The sequence below is a fragment of the Pinus tabuliformis genome, chromosome 6 (assembly GCF_031772625.1).
Source record: "Pinus tabuliformis cultivar Carrire ecotype Pingquan chromosome 6, CPIR1, whole genome shotgun sequence".
Lineage (NCBI taxonomy): Eukaryota > Viridiplantae > Streptophyta > Pinopsida > Pinales > Pinaceae > Pinus > Pinus tabuliformis.
In genome coordinates, this window is record NC_142292.1 from 1,857,253,339 (window position 1) to 1,857,270,168 (window position 16,830).

General features: G+C 36.2%; 1 protein-coding gene and 1 pseudogene across 1 annotated transcript; both read right to left on the reverse strand.

Moving 5' to 3' along the window:
* Window positions 1-2,504: 2,504 nt before the first annotated feature.
* Window positions 2,505-4,346, reverse strand: LOC149266475 (heat shock cognate 70 kDa protein-like). Its single transcript, XM_089408373.1, has one exon. It carries the CDS (start codon window positions 4,344-4,346, stop codon window positions 2,505-2,507), a length of 1,842 nt encoding a protein of 613 aa, XP_089264499.1.
* A 6,034-nt stretch (window positions 4,347-10,380) lies between these two features.
* On the reverse strand, window positions 10,381-12,249 carry LOC149266476 (heat shock cognate 70 kDa protein-like; annotated as a pseudogene).
* Window positions 12,250-16,830: the final 4,581 nt, after the last annotated feature.

The window sequence follows — 16,830 nt, forward strand, 5'->3', positions numbered from 1 at the left end:
CAAGTTATTTGTTAGTGGAAGAGTTCGGGCAGGCTATGATGACTGAATTTGAAATCACTGATTTGGGTTCGCTCCATTATTTTCTTGGCATAGGAGTGACACAAATGAATGATGGATTTAATTTTTCACAGGAAAAATATGTTTCAAATCTTCTTCAGAAATGGAAAATGGAAAATTGTAACCCATGAGCACACCCATGAATACAAATGATTTTTTTTTTGTAGAAAATGGAGCTGAAAAGGTAGATGCTCAATCCTATAAGAGTCTAGTAGGAAGCCTTTTGTATCTTACTACCACTAGGTTTGCTATTATGCATGCAATATGTTTGATTTCCAAATTCATGCAAAGTCCAAGTAAGATTCATTTTGCAGCAACAAAAAGAATTTTGAGGTATCTTCGTGGAACAAGCAATTATGGAATTTGGTATACTTCATCAAATAAGTTTTGGTTGGTTGGTTATACAGATAGTGATTGGTTTGGATATCTTGATGATAGAAAAAACTCTTTAGGTTATTCTTTAGCCTTTGATCAGGTAGTATTATGGTGTTCACAGAAGCAACCAACTATTTCATTATCTTCTAGAGAGGCAAAGTGTATTGTAGCAACAATGGCAAAATGTGAAATAATTTGGTTGAAAAAAGTATTGTTGGATCTAAAACAAAAACAAAAATATGCCACAACTATTTACTCTGATAACTTGTATACCATTGCCATAGCTAAAAATCCAGTGTTTCATAACCACACCAAACACATTGATATCAAATATCATTTCATAAGAGACTATGCGGAAAAAAGAGAAATTGAAATAAAGTTTTGTACAACAAATGATCAACTTGCAAATATATTTACCAAAGCACTACCAAAAGGGAAGTGTCAATACATGAGGAATATGCTTGGAATCACCTCATTAAGCATTAAGGGGGAGTGTTGAGAGTAATGCTTAACTATGTTATGTAATTCATGACAAATTAGCGATCAAATTATCAGAATTAAGGCAGCGAATAGATGTTGTCAATTATTATTCAACAGATTGGGGTAGTAGATTAGAATCAGAGGTTAGTCAGATAATGGATAATTCAATTAAAAATATGTTAGCTATATAATAATGTAATCATTGCTCCTATGGCAATTCCAGATAATCCAATTAGAAATATGTTGCCTATATAATAATGTATTCATTGCTCCTATTGCGATATGAAATTCCAATGGAAATTCAGCTCAGGAAGTAAGAATCATCCAATGAAAGTCCAGCTCATGAAGTGAGAATCATACTTCTCTTGTTTTTGTTCATTAGATTTTTTATATTTTCATATGAGATTTAATATGGGTAAGAAGTGGAGAATACTAAATTGGTAAAATTAAAATAAATTGATAAAGGACATTAAATTAAGTGGAACTCAGTCGAAAATGCTAACATAAATCACGAAAACGAAACAATGAACAAGGAAATTAATAAAATCAATAAACGGAACAGACGAGGATGAGTATAATGGATTATGACTGAGGAGGACTTTGGTAGTTTCCTGGTTGCGTCCATTATTGGTTTGGTCGTGGTCCATGGTGTTCTCGCGATGGTCTTCTTACGCCTGGTCGCGCTCCAATTTGTTTTGATGGTGTTGACCATGATATAAAACCTGTTGGTAAGTGCAAATAGAATGAAACCGTGAACCGCATAGCCGGAACAATGAAACGGACGACCGAGCAATGACTTAAAATTGAGTAAAAACGGAAGACGTGTTGATTAGATTTTTAAAGTTATCAATTAGACTTCTGAATTATCAAAAGTTATCTTGACCCTAAAAATTGTCGAAGGCAAATTGAGTGATGCCTATCCGCGAATTAATGGTGATGCTAAGAGAAAAATCAATACAAGAAATTGACAGCTAATTGGTGAATTAGTCGTGACAAGAAATTAAACGCCAATCAGTGCATTCGTTATGATTGTGAGAGCAGAAACTAAATCAATATAAGAAAATAACAGCACATCATTAAAGTACTAAAGATAAATGAGTCTCCATAGAAATGTGAATAAATAAGTTTTGACCTTGATTTGAACTATTTACTATTTATTTGTAAATAACTATCAAGTGTAAACTTTTTTTATTTTGCAACATATTAGATCTATAACAAGTTAACCTGCAGCATTCAGAAATACGATATTTGATATTCACCGTCATTAATACACACTCACTCATAAGTCGTCCACATTATATCCTTGATTTTTACTCCAAAATCACCTGATATATCATTTCTATTATGGGCTTGCCCTTTAATATATTGAAAGGTAGATAGCTGTCAACTATAGATCCAGTCTAGATCTTGGTTACCTGCGGAAAAAAATTACATAAAATTTCAATTTTCTGAGCACTAATCTGAAATCGACATAAACATCGGAATACAAAAAGAAACTTCTACTAGACACGACATAATAGAAGGATCAGAGTACAAAATAACCTTCTCCTCGACATAAAGGATCAAAATACAAAATATTATTGCAACCGATTTTATTCCAAGGATAGCAAATCGCTGCATATCTCTTTCAACATTTTCAACTTCCCTTCCAGTACTTTGGCCTTCGCCCACTCGTTTTCCTCTAACCATTCCTCCACACTGCTCAGCATGTGCTCTATAAATTCCAACCCTCTGATGTTCATCGCTCCCTTGGCTTTCGCCTCTTTCACTCTACTTGTCATGTTGTATATATAACATTTCAATTCGGATTTGGCAGTGCGATCCCTTTTGGTTTCTTCATCTTCCCTCCGGAACCGCTCTGCGTCACGCACCATCCTCTCTATCTCCTCTTTGCTCAGCCGACTACAGTCATTGGCTATAACAATGTGATTACTTACCCCGCTACCCTTCTCCCGGGCTGAAACTTTCAGAATTCCATCCGCGTCCAGTTCAAACACCGCTTTAAGCTTTGGCACTCCACATCTCGCTGCTGGAATTCCACGCAAAGAAAATTTGCCCAGCAAATTGTTGTCTGCTGTCATAGTTCTCTCACCTTCATAAACTGGAAAACATACATTTACTTGATTGTCCAACGTTGTAGTAAAATTTCGCTCCCTTCGAGTGGGAATAGCAGTATTTCTGGGAACGACCACAGACATGACACCACCTTTACTCTCGATTCCAAGACTCAAAGCTGTGAAGTCCATAAGGACTAAATGGACGCCTTCATTGTTCATGGACGCCGCCTGAAGTGCAGCACCGTATGCAACAGCTTCATCGGGATTGATACTGTTGCAGAGTTGCTTTCCCCGGAAGAATTGCCGCAGTAATTCCTGTACCTTTGGAATTCGTGTTGAACCACCCACTAACACTACACGGTCAATCTGTTCTTTGGTCATCGTAGCGTCTTCGAGACACTTGTCGACCATTTCCACGCACTTTTCGAACAATTCAGAGTTTAGTACTTCGAACTTGGCCCTTGCAATCTTGATGTGAAAGTCTATTCCTTCGTAGAGAGAGTCAATATCAATCACAGTTTCCACAGCAGAAGACAGACTTCTTTTTGCCCTCTCACATTCTGAGCGGAGTCTCCGAAGAGCTTTTGCACTTGTACTCAAATCCATTTTGTGCTTTTTCTTTAACTCTTGGACACAATAATTAAGCACTCTATTGTCAAAATCTTCACCGCCCAGATGCATGTCCCCTCCAACAGCCTTTACCACAAATTGGCTATTCTGAAGAGTGAGAATAGAAACATCGAAGGTACCTCCACCCAAGTCAAAAACCAGGATTGTTTTCTTATGATTGGACAAGTAAAGTTCAGTGTCAAACCCATAAGCCATAGCTCCCGCTGTCGGTTCGTTAATGATTCTCATGACGTTAAGTCCAGCAATGAGAGCAGCATCTTTAGTAGCTTTCCTCTGAGAATCACTGAAATAAGCAGGCACAGTGATCACAGCATCCTTGACATCAGAGCCAAGATATGTTTCCGCTATGGTCTTCATTTTCACTAAAACCATTGAGGATATCTCTTCGGCTGTAAACTGCTTCCGCTCGCCTCTGTAATCAACTTGGCGGAGAGGATTGCCATTGCGTCCAGAGACTACAGTGAAGGGCCAAAGTTTCATGTCACTCTGCACAGAGGGATCTGTGAATCGCCTTCCAATGAGTCTTTTGACATCGAAGACGGTATTGTGAGGATTTATGGCGCTCTGATACTTGACACCGTCCCCAACGAGCCTCTCAGATGGGGTAAACGCAACGACGGAAGGAGTGGTTCTGTTTCCCTGATCATTGACAATGATTGCAACTCTGTCGTGTTGCCATACTGCAACGCAGCTGTAGGTAGTTCCAAGATCGATGCCAATAGCCTTCCCTTTGCCTTTACCATCCATCTCGACGGTAGAAATCACGAACCACAGGAAGCGTGGTCACCCAATAGAGAACCAAGACTCTCTGCATATGGGAGAGTGGGGCAGGCAATTTAAACCGAAAAAAAGGACCCACAGTGGAGATGCAATAATGAAAATTAATTGGAAGGTAACCCCAATCTTCATATGCAGTGCCCACTATCTTTTGGATATGACATGAAGTGACCACAGAGCGGCGTAGAGTGCTACGCCGGGATTTCATGAGCGTGGAAGTGGAACGTGGTTTATGCCTCCACGGTGGAAGCTATAGGCAACGTTATGACGAAAAGCTATACCATTTGAAACATTTTAAAACGGCCTTTAATTTTGTTCCATGTGTTTGCATGCCTTCAATTTTTTTGGGTTTTCTGTAACAAAATATCCAGCTAGTTTACATTAACTAACTAAATAATACCATGGGAATGGAAGGTGGTACAGGCAATAAGTAACGTGATAACGAAAAACAATGCTGACAATTTAAAGCGTTTTAAATGACGGTCTTTAATATTGTTCTGAATACTCCCTCGCTAAAGAGTTATAGCGTATCTTGCAATTATGAATCCTATCTCTCACCTGCCCCAACATGCCCGTCACTCGATCTAAAATGATCACTGTTTAAATGCCCGTCACTGTCCAAAATTATTGATAGTTAAATGCCCCGCACCTCTGTGATTCTGACGCTTCTTCCCAAACAAAGCAATGTATAAAAACACTCCCAGTTTTCTAAGTGTACAAAATTGGAGTTTTTTTCGCATTTAATTATTTTTGTTGGTCATTAACTATTGAAATAGCTTAATAACTTTGATTATCCAAATATTTTTATACCTGGTTTGAGTCTCAATTAGTTGGGGAAATTTTAAAAAGATTTTATAAAATTTTTGAAAAAAATAACGGTTAATAGGAATATTTTAAAAATAAAAATAAAAGAAAATATTTTTTTAGAAATTTAAATTTTTATTTTCTTATTAACTCATATAAATGAAATGAATAATTTTATGGGATTATAAAAAGAATTTTTCAAAATTAAAATTTATTTAAAAAAAAAAAAAAAAAAAAAAAATTATATATGAGACCCACTGTCATAATAGTACAAATAATACACACATCAAATCTAAAATATCTATAAAAAAATCATTTCTGAGTAAGTGTGTTTGACTTTTAATTAATGTGTAACGTTTGAAAATAATTTACAAAATTTACTCAAGTTTTTGAAATTTATTAACAATTTCATTTTTATTTTATGGGTTTTTTTGGTGGTTTATATATATATAAAATAAATGATTTTATGTAATATCTCCCATTAATGTAAATATTTATTTTTTTACTCCAATCAAACACTCTGTTACTATTTTTAAATTATAAACTATTTTTGGAATTTAGTTATGGAATAATAAATTTTGCAGTTATGGGTAAACACTATTTTACTAGGTAATTAGTTATGGAGACAGTTATCTTTTCCAAAACTAAATCCTAGAGTATTTTACTGAAAAGATCAAGAGGATAGGGGTATCTGAGATGAGAGAAAGGAAAGGAGTCTGTGCTGAAAGGTCAGGCAGTCTGTGATGGCTATGTCTGGTTAAGATGAGATAGTTGGTAAACATTAAGGTCTCTGAGGAGAGAGAGAACTCCTGAAATCAAGAGTAGCACAAGGGGAAGATTTACCGAAGCAATCTCACGGCATGGAGGAAAATTAAAGTGCAAGTCTTGTTTTAGACCAGCGTAGCACGGGGGGAGATTTACTGAAGCAGGTAATCTCACGGCAGGGAGGAAAATTAAAGTGCAAGTATTGTTTTAGACCAGCGTAAACAGATCAGTAAAGAATTGCTTGTATAAGTTATTCTCTAAATCTAAGAACAATAGCTTGGCAAATTGGCTAAATTTAAGAGATAATATCTGTGAATTACTGTTGCAAGAATTATAGGTAAGGTTTCCTATTTCTTGAAGTATGTCATTAGGGTTTTCTTATTTTATTTTGAAATATTTCATCAAAGAGTAAGAGTAGAGTAATAATAGAAAACTGAGAAAAAACCCTTATTATATTCACAGAAAGAAACTATATTAAGAATATCAGTAGAATTAGCAAAGAACTTAGATGGAGAAGCAAAATTGGAAAATGATAAGATTCCTATAAACATTACTATCGCAATACCAGATAGGGTAAATCCTCTATATTGTCTTTTATTTAAATCAGGAAAAATAGTTAAATTTGTCTATCAACCGAAAGAACTTCAAACAGTGATAGATAAAATAAATAGGTATGCTTAAAGATCAACACATTCAAAATGTTCACGATTCTGTACCATAATCTTTTACATGCATTAAACCCTAGTTGATGCATAACAAATATACTAATTAATTATGAAAAGCTCCACGGCTACAAACAGAGAATAACAAAGAGAATCTAAGCTCACGAATCAATATGTAAGATACGAAAAATCGACTTCTAGAGATTTTAAAAGGAAATGAAGATTACAATCTTAGCCCAGATATCGAAATTTTAGCATTTCGAACTTCTAAAGAAGCCGTCAAGACATTTTCCTTTAATTCACAACAAGTTGAGGGAATTTACCAAGCTATAACTAAAACAATGCAAATCAAATTGAGGCATACAATTCCGAGCTACATTATAACTCTATATAGAACGAAAGCGTAAACCAAATACTCTAAATAAATTGAGAAAGGATAACTCTCAGTTTCCAAACTCAGCGTTTGAATAAACATGGAAAACAATCTGAAACTCAACAATTAAATTATGAAAATGATCCTCTCAATAAGAAATTTCGTATCAACAAGCTCCAGTCATACATTTTAAAATGTTCCAAAATGTTTGTATATTATCAAGGATGGCGACCTGAACTCTTTGCCAAAACCTTCAACATTCAGCCAAAGCCGTAAGGTCTTTTTTAAAAAAGCCTCAAACAAAATTCTGAAAACAAAAAAGAACGAATAGTGGAGCCACGGCTCCAATGGCCTCGAAGAATATATCTAGAATTAATATCACAGTCTTTTAGACTTGGCAGCCTGGTCATAAACCCTATCCTAGAAAGACTTTAAGTAAGTCATAATACTCGGAGCTGGGACAAGAGTTCCAAACTGAAAATATGGAAACAGAAGGAGGAGAAGAAAACCAAGAGAAAGAATCAGGAGACGTGTCCGATCACAACACGCAGAAGAAATAGAAAATTGAACTCCTTGGGGAGTTTCGTAAAATCAAGCCTCCTCTCTTTGATGGGGAGCAAGAAGAGGCTGCAGAAGCATGGTTAATTAATATGAACAAGTATTTCCAGCTGTATGAGTATGATTACAATTTGAAGGCCGTCTGGCCATTTTCCAACTTCAAGGGAAAGCTACATTGTGGTGGGAGGAAGTAAAAACAATCCATGGGGTCAATGAGCAAAACATAACTTGGGAGAAATTCCAGAAATTCTTTAAAGAGAAATATTTGACCGAGAGATTTTATGATGAAAAATCAAAAGAGTTCCATGATCTCCACCTGGGCCAAATGACCATGGATGAATTTATAACAAAATTTACATCATTATTGTGATACGTTCCTTATATTCGTGAAGAAAAAGCCAAAGTAGAGCGGTTTTTCAGCAGTCTTCCGATGTTCATGAAAGAACGGCTGGAATTTGACAACCCAAAAACCATGGACGAAGTCATTCGGAAAGCACGAATTTGTTATTAGCAAAATAAACCAAAGGGAGATACGAGTAAAAGGTGGGCAGAAAAGAAGGGAAATAAGTTTATTCCTAGCCACAAGGGAAATAAGAGCACCAGCAACAAGTGATTATATAAAGGTCAAGGTAATCAGAATGTGAATAAGCCCATATTTAAGGTACCAACAGAAACTAGGACAAATGAACAAACCAACAAAATTGAAGTAGAATTAATTAACAGACCACTTGTACAGTGTTGGGGATGTGAAGGCCCACATTATGTCAAAAACTGCCCTCAACGCAGGGGAGAAAATTAGATCTCACAAATTCAAGAGGCATCCACTGTGGGAGAAGTGGCAAGAAGCATCCCTAAGATCAACGCAACTCTTGAAGATCATCAAGCAGAGTTTCAACCAACTATGGTTGAATTTGAAGGTACTATTTTTTACCAAACTTACTCTATTTTAATAGATCCCAAGGCTACATTAAGTTACATTAGTCCGAGGGTAGTGGAACGATGTAAATTACAAGTTGTTAAATTTAAAAACCCATGGTTAGTACAACTAGCCACAGGGAAAAAAGAAGAGTTTTGTCTAAAGTAAGTAACTACCCTTTGAAATTAGATGGTCAACCTATCATAGCTGATTTAAATGTGTTACCCCTGGGGTCATATGACATTCTGATAGGTATGGACTAGTTAGAAAAGCACTAGTCCTTAATAAACTATAAACAAAAATCTATTAGCTACCGAGATGAAATAGGAGAGAGATAAGAAATCCAAGGTGTTTAGAAACCTCTACAATTAAGGCCAATAACAACCTCCCAATTAGCCAAATGAATCAGAAAAGGTTGTCAAGTTTATGTAATACAAGTAGGGTATGCTCACTCTAAAGATAAATCTATATCATTAGAAAACATACCTGTGATACAAAATTTTCCAGATGTATTTCCTGATGAAATACCGGGCCTACCCACAAAAAGAGACATAGATTTTACTATTGAGTTGATTCCGGGCACTGCTCTGGTTTCCCAGGCACCTTATCGAATGAGCATACCCAAGCTAACAAAATTAAAAATGCAACTCCAAGAGTTGCTTGATAATAAGTATATTTGTCCCAGTGTGTCTCCTTGGGGAGCTCTGGTATTATTTGTTAAAAAGAAGGACGAAACCTTGCGAATGTGCATGGATTATTGCCAGCTAAACAAGCTCACCATTAAAACAAATACCCCCTTCCCTGGATAGATGAGCTCTTTGACCAGGTGAAAGGTGAAACTGTATTCTCAAAGATTGATCTCCACTCTGGGTATCATCAGATCAGAATAAAAGAGGGAGATATTGCAAAAACTGCTTTCATGACGCGTTATGGACATTATGAGTTTGTGGTTTTACCATTTGGACTAACTAATGCCCCAATAACTTTCATGTGTCTCATGAACAACATATTTCATCAGTTCTTAGATAAATTTATATTAATCTTTATTGATGACATACTAATCTATTCTCGAAACATGGAAGAACATAAGGAACATCTCCATATTGTTCTGCAAGTCCTACGAGAACACCAACTATACGCCAAGTATAGTAAATGTGTTTTCTTTAAGGATCAAATCCAGTACTTGGGACATGTCATCACCAAGGACAAAATTGTCGTAGATCTGGAAAAGATAAGAACCATTATGGAATTGTCGTAGATCTGGAAAAGATAAGAACCATTATGGAATTGTCGTAGATCTGGAAAAGATAAGAACCATTATGGAATGGCCAATACCAAAGGATGTAGTCGACATAAGATCATTTATGGGCTTAGCAGGTTACTATCGGAGATTTGTGGAGGGTTTCTCCAGAGTAGCATATCATATCACCTCTCTACAAAAGAAAGGAAAAGCTTTTAAATGGACCCCCGATTGTCAAAGGAGATTTGACCAGCTCAAGCGTCTTCTTACGACAACAGCTATTCCAAGATGAGATGAGATGACATGTTAAGCTACAACATTCAAAAATCTGATATTTGATATTCACCATTATTAATACACACTCACTCATAAGTCTTCCACATTATATCCTTGATTTTTACTCCAAAATCACCTGTTATATCATTTCTATTATCGGCTTGCCCTTTAATATATTGAAAGGCAGATAGCAATCAACTATAGATCCAGTCTAGATCTTGGTTACCGACGGATTTTTTTACATAAAATGCTAATTTTCTGAGCACTAATATGAAATCGGCATAAACATTGGAATACAAAAAGAAATTTCTACTAGACATGACATAATACAAGGATCAGAGTACAAAATAACATTCTACTCGACATAAAGGATCAGAATACAAAATTGTCTTCTACTATTGCAACCGATATTATTCCAAGGACAACAAATCGAAGAAGAGTGATCTGTATGCGAATGGGTTGCATATCTCTTTCAACATTTTCAACTTCCCTTCCTGTACTTTGGCCTTCGCCCACTCGTTTTCCTCTAACCATTCCTCCACACTGCTTAGCATCTTCTCTATAAATTCCAACCCTCTGATGTTCATCGCTCCCTTGGATTTCGCCTCTTTCACTCTACTTTTCATGTTGTATATATAACATTCCAACTCGGATTTGGCAGTGTGATCCCTTTTGGTTTCTTCATCTTCCTTCCGGAACTGCTCTGCGTCACGCACCATCTTCTCTATCTCCGCTTTGCTGAGCCGACCACAGTCATTAGCTATAACAATGTGATTACTTACCCTGCTACCCTCCTCCCGAGCTAAAACTTTTAGAATTCCATTGACGTCCACATCAAATACCGCTTTAAGCTTTGGCACTCCACATCTCGCTGCTGGAATTCCACGCAAGGAAAATTCACCCAGTAAATTGTTGTCTGCTGTCATAGTTCTCTCAAGTTCATAAACTGAAAAACATGCATTTACTTGATTGTCCAACATTGTAGTAAAATTTCCCTCCCTTTGAGTGGGAATAGGAGTATTTCTGGGAACGACCACAGACATGAAACCACCCTTACTCTTGATTCCAAGACTCAAAGGTGTGACATCCATAAGGACTAAATGGATGCCTTCTTTGTTCATGGACGCCACCTAAAGTGCAGCACTGTATGCAATAGCATCATCGGGATTGATACTATTGTAGAGTTTCTTTCCCCCGAAGAATTGCCGCAGTAATTCCTGTACCTTTGGAATTTGTGTTGAACCACCCACTAACACTACACGGTCAATCTCTTCTTTGGTCATCGTAGCATCTTCCAGACACTTGTTGACCATTTCCATGCATTTTTCGAACAATTCAGCATTGAGTGCTTCTAACTTGCCCCTTCCAATCTTTATGTGAAAGTCTATTCCTTCGTAGAGAGAGTCAATATCAATCACTGTTTCCACAACAGAAGACATACTTCTTTTTGCCCTCTCACATTCTGATCGGAGTATCTGAACAGCTTTTGCACTTGTACTCAAATCCATTTTCTGCTTTTTCTTAAACTCCTGGACACAACAATTAAGCACTCTATTGTCAAAATCTTCACCGCCTAGATGCATGTCCCCTCCAACAGCCTTTACCACAAATTGGCTATTCTGAAGAGTGAGAATAGAAACATCGAAGGTACCTCCACCCAAGTCAAAAACTAGGATTGTCTTCTTATGTTTGGAAAAGTAAAGGTCAATGTCAAACCCATAAGCCATAGCTCCCACTGTCAGTTCGTTAATGATTCTCATGACATTGAGTCCAGTAATAAGAGCAACATCTTTAGTAGCTTTCCTCTGAGAATCATTAAAATAAGCAGGCACAGTGATCACAACATCCTTGACATCAGAGCCCAGATATGTTTCAGATATGGTCATCATTTTCACTAAAAGCAAGGAGGATATCTCTTCGGCTGTAAACTTCTTCTGCTCGCCTCTGTAATCAACTCAGAGGAGAGGATTTCCATTGTGTCCAGAGACAATAGTGAAGGGCCAAAGTTTCATGTCACTTTGCACAGGGGGATCGGTGAATCGCCTTTCAGTGAGTCTTTTGACATCGAAGATGGTATTGTGAGGATTTGTGGTGCTCTGATACTTGGCACCGTCCCCAACGAGCCTCGTAGATGGGGTAAACACAATGACAGAAGGAGTGGTTAGGTTTCATTGATCATTGACAATTATTGCAACTCTGTCATGCTGCCATACTACAACACAACAGTAGGTTGTTCCAAGATCGATACCAATAGCCTTCCCTTTGCCTTTACCATCCATCTCGATGGTAGAAATCACGCTAATCACGAACTAGAGGAAGCGTGGTCACCCAATAAAGAACCAAGACTCTCTGCATATAGGAGAGTGGGGCAGGCAATTTAAACTGAAAAAAATGAGCCACAATGGAGATGCAATAATGAAATTTAATTGGAGATGCAGTAATGCAATAATTGGAAAATTAATTATAGTGTGCTATGCGGGGATTTCATGAGCGTGGAAGTGGAATGTGGTTTATTGCCTACTTTTGAAGCAATAGGCAACGTTATGACGAAAAGCTATACCATTTAAACCATTTTGAAGTGGCCTTTAATTTTGTTTCGTATGTGATCCTACCTTTATTTTTATTTTGGTTTTCTGTAACAAAATAACCAGTTAGTTTACCTAACTAAATACCATGGAAATGAAATCCATATGTAATCTTGCCTTTATTTTTTTTTGGGTTTTCTGTAACAAAATAACCAATTAGTTTACCGAACTAAATACCATGGAAATGAAAGGTGGTAGAGGCGATAAGTAACGTTATAAGGAGAAGCTATGCTGACCATTTAAAACCTTTTAAAACACAACGTTTAATATTGTTCCGGATACTCTCTCACTTTATAATGGATCTTGCAATAATGAATCATATCTCTCACATGCCCCCAAGTTCCAACATCATTGATTTATCAGATATAAAATTATCACAGTTTAAATGCCCGATCTAAAATGACCACTGTTTAAATGCCCGTCACTGTCCAAAATTATTGCTAGTAACAGATTCCCCACCCCCGCCTTGGCGGCATGAGAGTCTCGCTTCTCTAAAATCATAGGATCTTAGTATATCAAGTTGTGGGTAGTTGGATGTACTCTTGGTGTTATAGTGGCAGCTAGAGGATTGATCTTGGGTCTCCCATAGATTAGGGTTGGCAGTTACCGATTCACCATGTGGTTAAAATAAATAAATAAATAAAATGCCTGGCACATATGTGATTGTGATGCTTCCTCACAAATAAAGCAATGTATAAACATACCCTAGTTTTGAAGGGTACAAAATTGGAGTTTATTTCACATTTAATTAATTTATTTTTTATTTAATTAAACAATACCTTAATTTATGATTTCTACGTCTGCATAGGAGGAATTTCAGAATTGAAATAGTTTAATAAATTTCATTATCGTATTCAACTTTAACTATATTTTATAGGCAATATATTGGCAAATTAAAGATGGGGCTCCATTACATATATTTGATATTTACGTTTTTGGTGTATTTATTTTAGAATAAGGGTGGTAGGATTTATACTCTTTATTAATAGATAATTAAAATTAATAAAATAAATATATTTACATTGATAGTTATATCTCTATTTTGAAATAGAGATAATGAAATTTATATAATTATTTACGTTGATACTTATATTTATATTTTGAAATAGAGATAATGAAATTTATATTAGATATCATTTTTTGGGATTCAATTGCGTTAAGTAAGTCATTCATCTATGACCATTTCCATGAGAGGTAGTTGTAACTGACTAATTTCTCATGATTTTTGAATAGTCCATTTCTTCACCCCTATGAGCATCACCTGATGCAATGAGTGCTAAGTGCACTATTCAAAAATCATGAGAAATTAGCCAATTACAACTACCTCTCATGGAAATGGTCATAGATGAATGAATTACTTACTTAACACAGTCCAATCCCAAAAAAGATATCTAATATAATGCACTGAGAAAACCCCCAATAATTAATTCAAAAGAATGAAAGGAACACTACTTGAATGGTTCATGAGGCACAATACTTGCTAAGGTCTTGCAAATGGCGTAGCATCGCTAAGTGGGTTTGATTGTGGGGAAAAAATCCACGCTTAAGTGTGCTTGAGCTAGAGGCGATTTGGGATGGGTGACCTCCCAGGAATTCCTGGTTACCGAGTGCAAGCCCTGGAAGTGATGATTTACGCTATGTGATTTATTTCAGTAGTTTCAATCCCACTTCTTCACCCCTTCGAGCATCACCTGATGAAATGAGTGCTGAGCGGACTATTCAAAAATCATGAGAAATTAGTCAATTATAACTACCTCTCATGGAAATGGTCATAGATGAATGACTTTCTTAACGCAGTTGAATCCCAAAAAAAATGATATCTAATATAATGCACTGTGAAAGACCCTCAATTCTTAAATAAGTACATAGTTACAAAATCATTTCAATTTACTTAGATGTTTACTGAATATCATTGTTCTCACTTGGTAACTAGTTAATAACAATTCCATTCATGGGAGCTAACAAAAGTGAACAAGTCGGCTCGTGTCAGGTCCCTATAATACTAGTGATTACCCCATTACTATTGTAGTTGTATCCCTTATTAGTATTGTTGTGCCCCTATTGTCCCCATATTGCTATTACTGTGCCCCATAGAATCCCTTTATTGTTATTTTTGTGCATTTATATTATTATTGTTAGGTCAGTTGGGCTATATTATGACTCCTTAGACTCCTATATATAGAAAGGAGGTTTTGTCATTTGAATCATCAAGGAATCATTCATTTGTGTAATGTAAAGGAGGTTTCCCCCTCGAAGAGGCTGAATTCTAAGGCGTTGATCTATCTTTTCTATCTTTTTGTGAGCTAGTTTCATAACATTTGGTATCAGAGCTTTTGGATTCTAGGGTTTCGCTGCTCCAAATAGGTCATCGTGGCATTTTTGCTATAACTTTTTGTCTGTAACGTTTCAGAAGCGAAAAAAAAAACCATTTGAGACGAAATCGTGTTGAATCTCGGGTCCGAATTTCAGAGCTTTTCACACTATATTTGCAGAGATATGATCTGAGGAAGTTGGTCTTTTTTCAAACTCCTAAATTACATTCCAAACAGGTGACCTGGGAAAAATCATCATAACTTTCTCTCTGAGCATTGGATTTAAATTTCATAAGAAGGTACAGAAAGAGGACGGACTATAGTTTCTTGTATATATTTTTCAGAGCCAAAGGTCGAAATTGGGACACATGGCACGTCATACAAGTTTGCTCTACTGAACTAGTCTATAATCAGGTCACTGTGGGAGATTTGGCATAACTCTTCCTTTGAGAATCCAATTTGGATCAGACTAGTGGCATTGGAAAGAGGACGCAGAGAGCTACTGCAGGTCGTAATTTCAAAACTAGATGATCAGAAATTACAGAGATACATCAGAGGCAATATCGAGCTTCTACAAAGTGAAAAAATGTGTGTAGATTTTTTTAAATTCTTGCTTAAGCTTGGTTTGAAAAATTATTTTGAAGGAATTCAAAGGGCATAGTAGAGCATTATTATCGGTAACTGATCCTTTGAGGAAAGAAAATGCAAACACCTAGTAAACAACCTGAAAGCTCTGGCATGACTCATGAAGAAGAGGGAGAAATGCTACATGATATATCAACAGTACAAGACCAAGTGCAACAAATGTCACTCTCACAAAAGCTAACAAAAGCTAAGATAAATAGTGTGGAAGCTAAGATGAATGGCATGGAAGCTAAGATGGACAATTTGAAGATAGATTTGAACACAAATTTGAAGATAGGCATGGCAGATTTGAAGATAGATTTGACAAATTTTCTACAAGAAATACTTATTAATGGTGAAAGGGTAGTAAAGGAAACTCATGATGCAAACAAAAGAAATGTTAATCATGATTTCATAGACTCTAATGTTGGATTGAAGACCCACCATATTCCAAAAATCGATATGAGGAAATTTGATGTAAACGATCCCGCAACATGGATATTACAGATGGAGTAATTTTTCGATCTCAATAATGTGCAAAACACACAAAAGGTACGTATTGCAACTTTATATTTGGAACCAAATCAGTTTGTATGGTATCAATGGCTTTGCTCTCGTAAACAAATTATCACTTGGGCAATTTTTACGGAAGAATTGACAACACATTATGAGGATACAAAAAACAACACTTTTTTTAGCGAATTGATAAGTCTCAAGCAAAAGGGTTCAATAATGGAGCACATTGAGGAGTTCCAAAAATTGAACATAAGGGTAAAAAATATTCCAGAGGAGCATAGGATTGATGTGTTCATAGGGACTTTAAGGGATAATATCCAACATGATGTTCGCCTTTGGGAACCTGATTCATTAGAGAAGGCATTCAAGTTAGCAAGAAAAATGGAAAGCAAAATTATGGCAACCAGGAAGCATACCACTCATAACTATAAAGATGGAAGTGTTGTTGCCCCTAGTCTTCCACAACCTATAAGGTTGACACCACAACAATTGGAAGAAAAAAGAGCAAAAGGGCTTTGTTACTGTTGTGATAGCAAATACACTAAAGGTCATAAGTGTGCTGAGAAGAAATTATTCTACATAGATTGTGAAGAGGAAGAAGAAAATGAGCAAGAAAGGTCAAAATAAGAGGATATACTCCAAGAACAAAGCCTAGATAAAGAAGAAATTAATCCGGCCATATCTTGTAATGCATTGGCTAGAATTACCACTCCTCAAACCATCAAGATAGAAGGACAAATCAAGAATAAAAAAGGTAATAGTGTTGATTGATTCAGGAAGTACCCACAATTTTATTCATTGTAAGGTAGCAAAAGAATTGAAT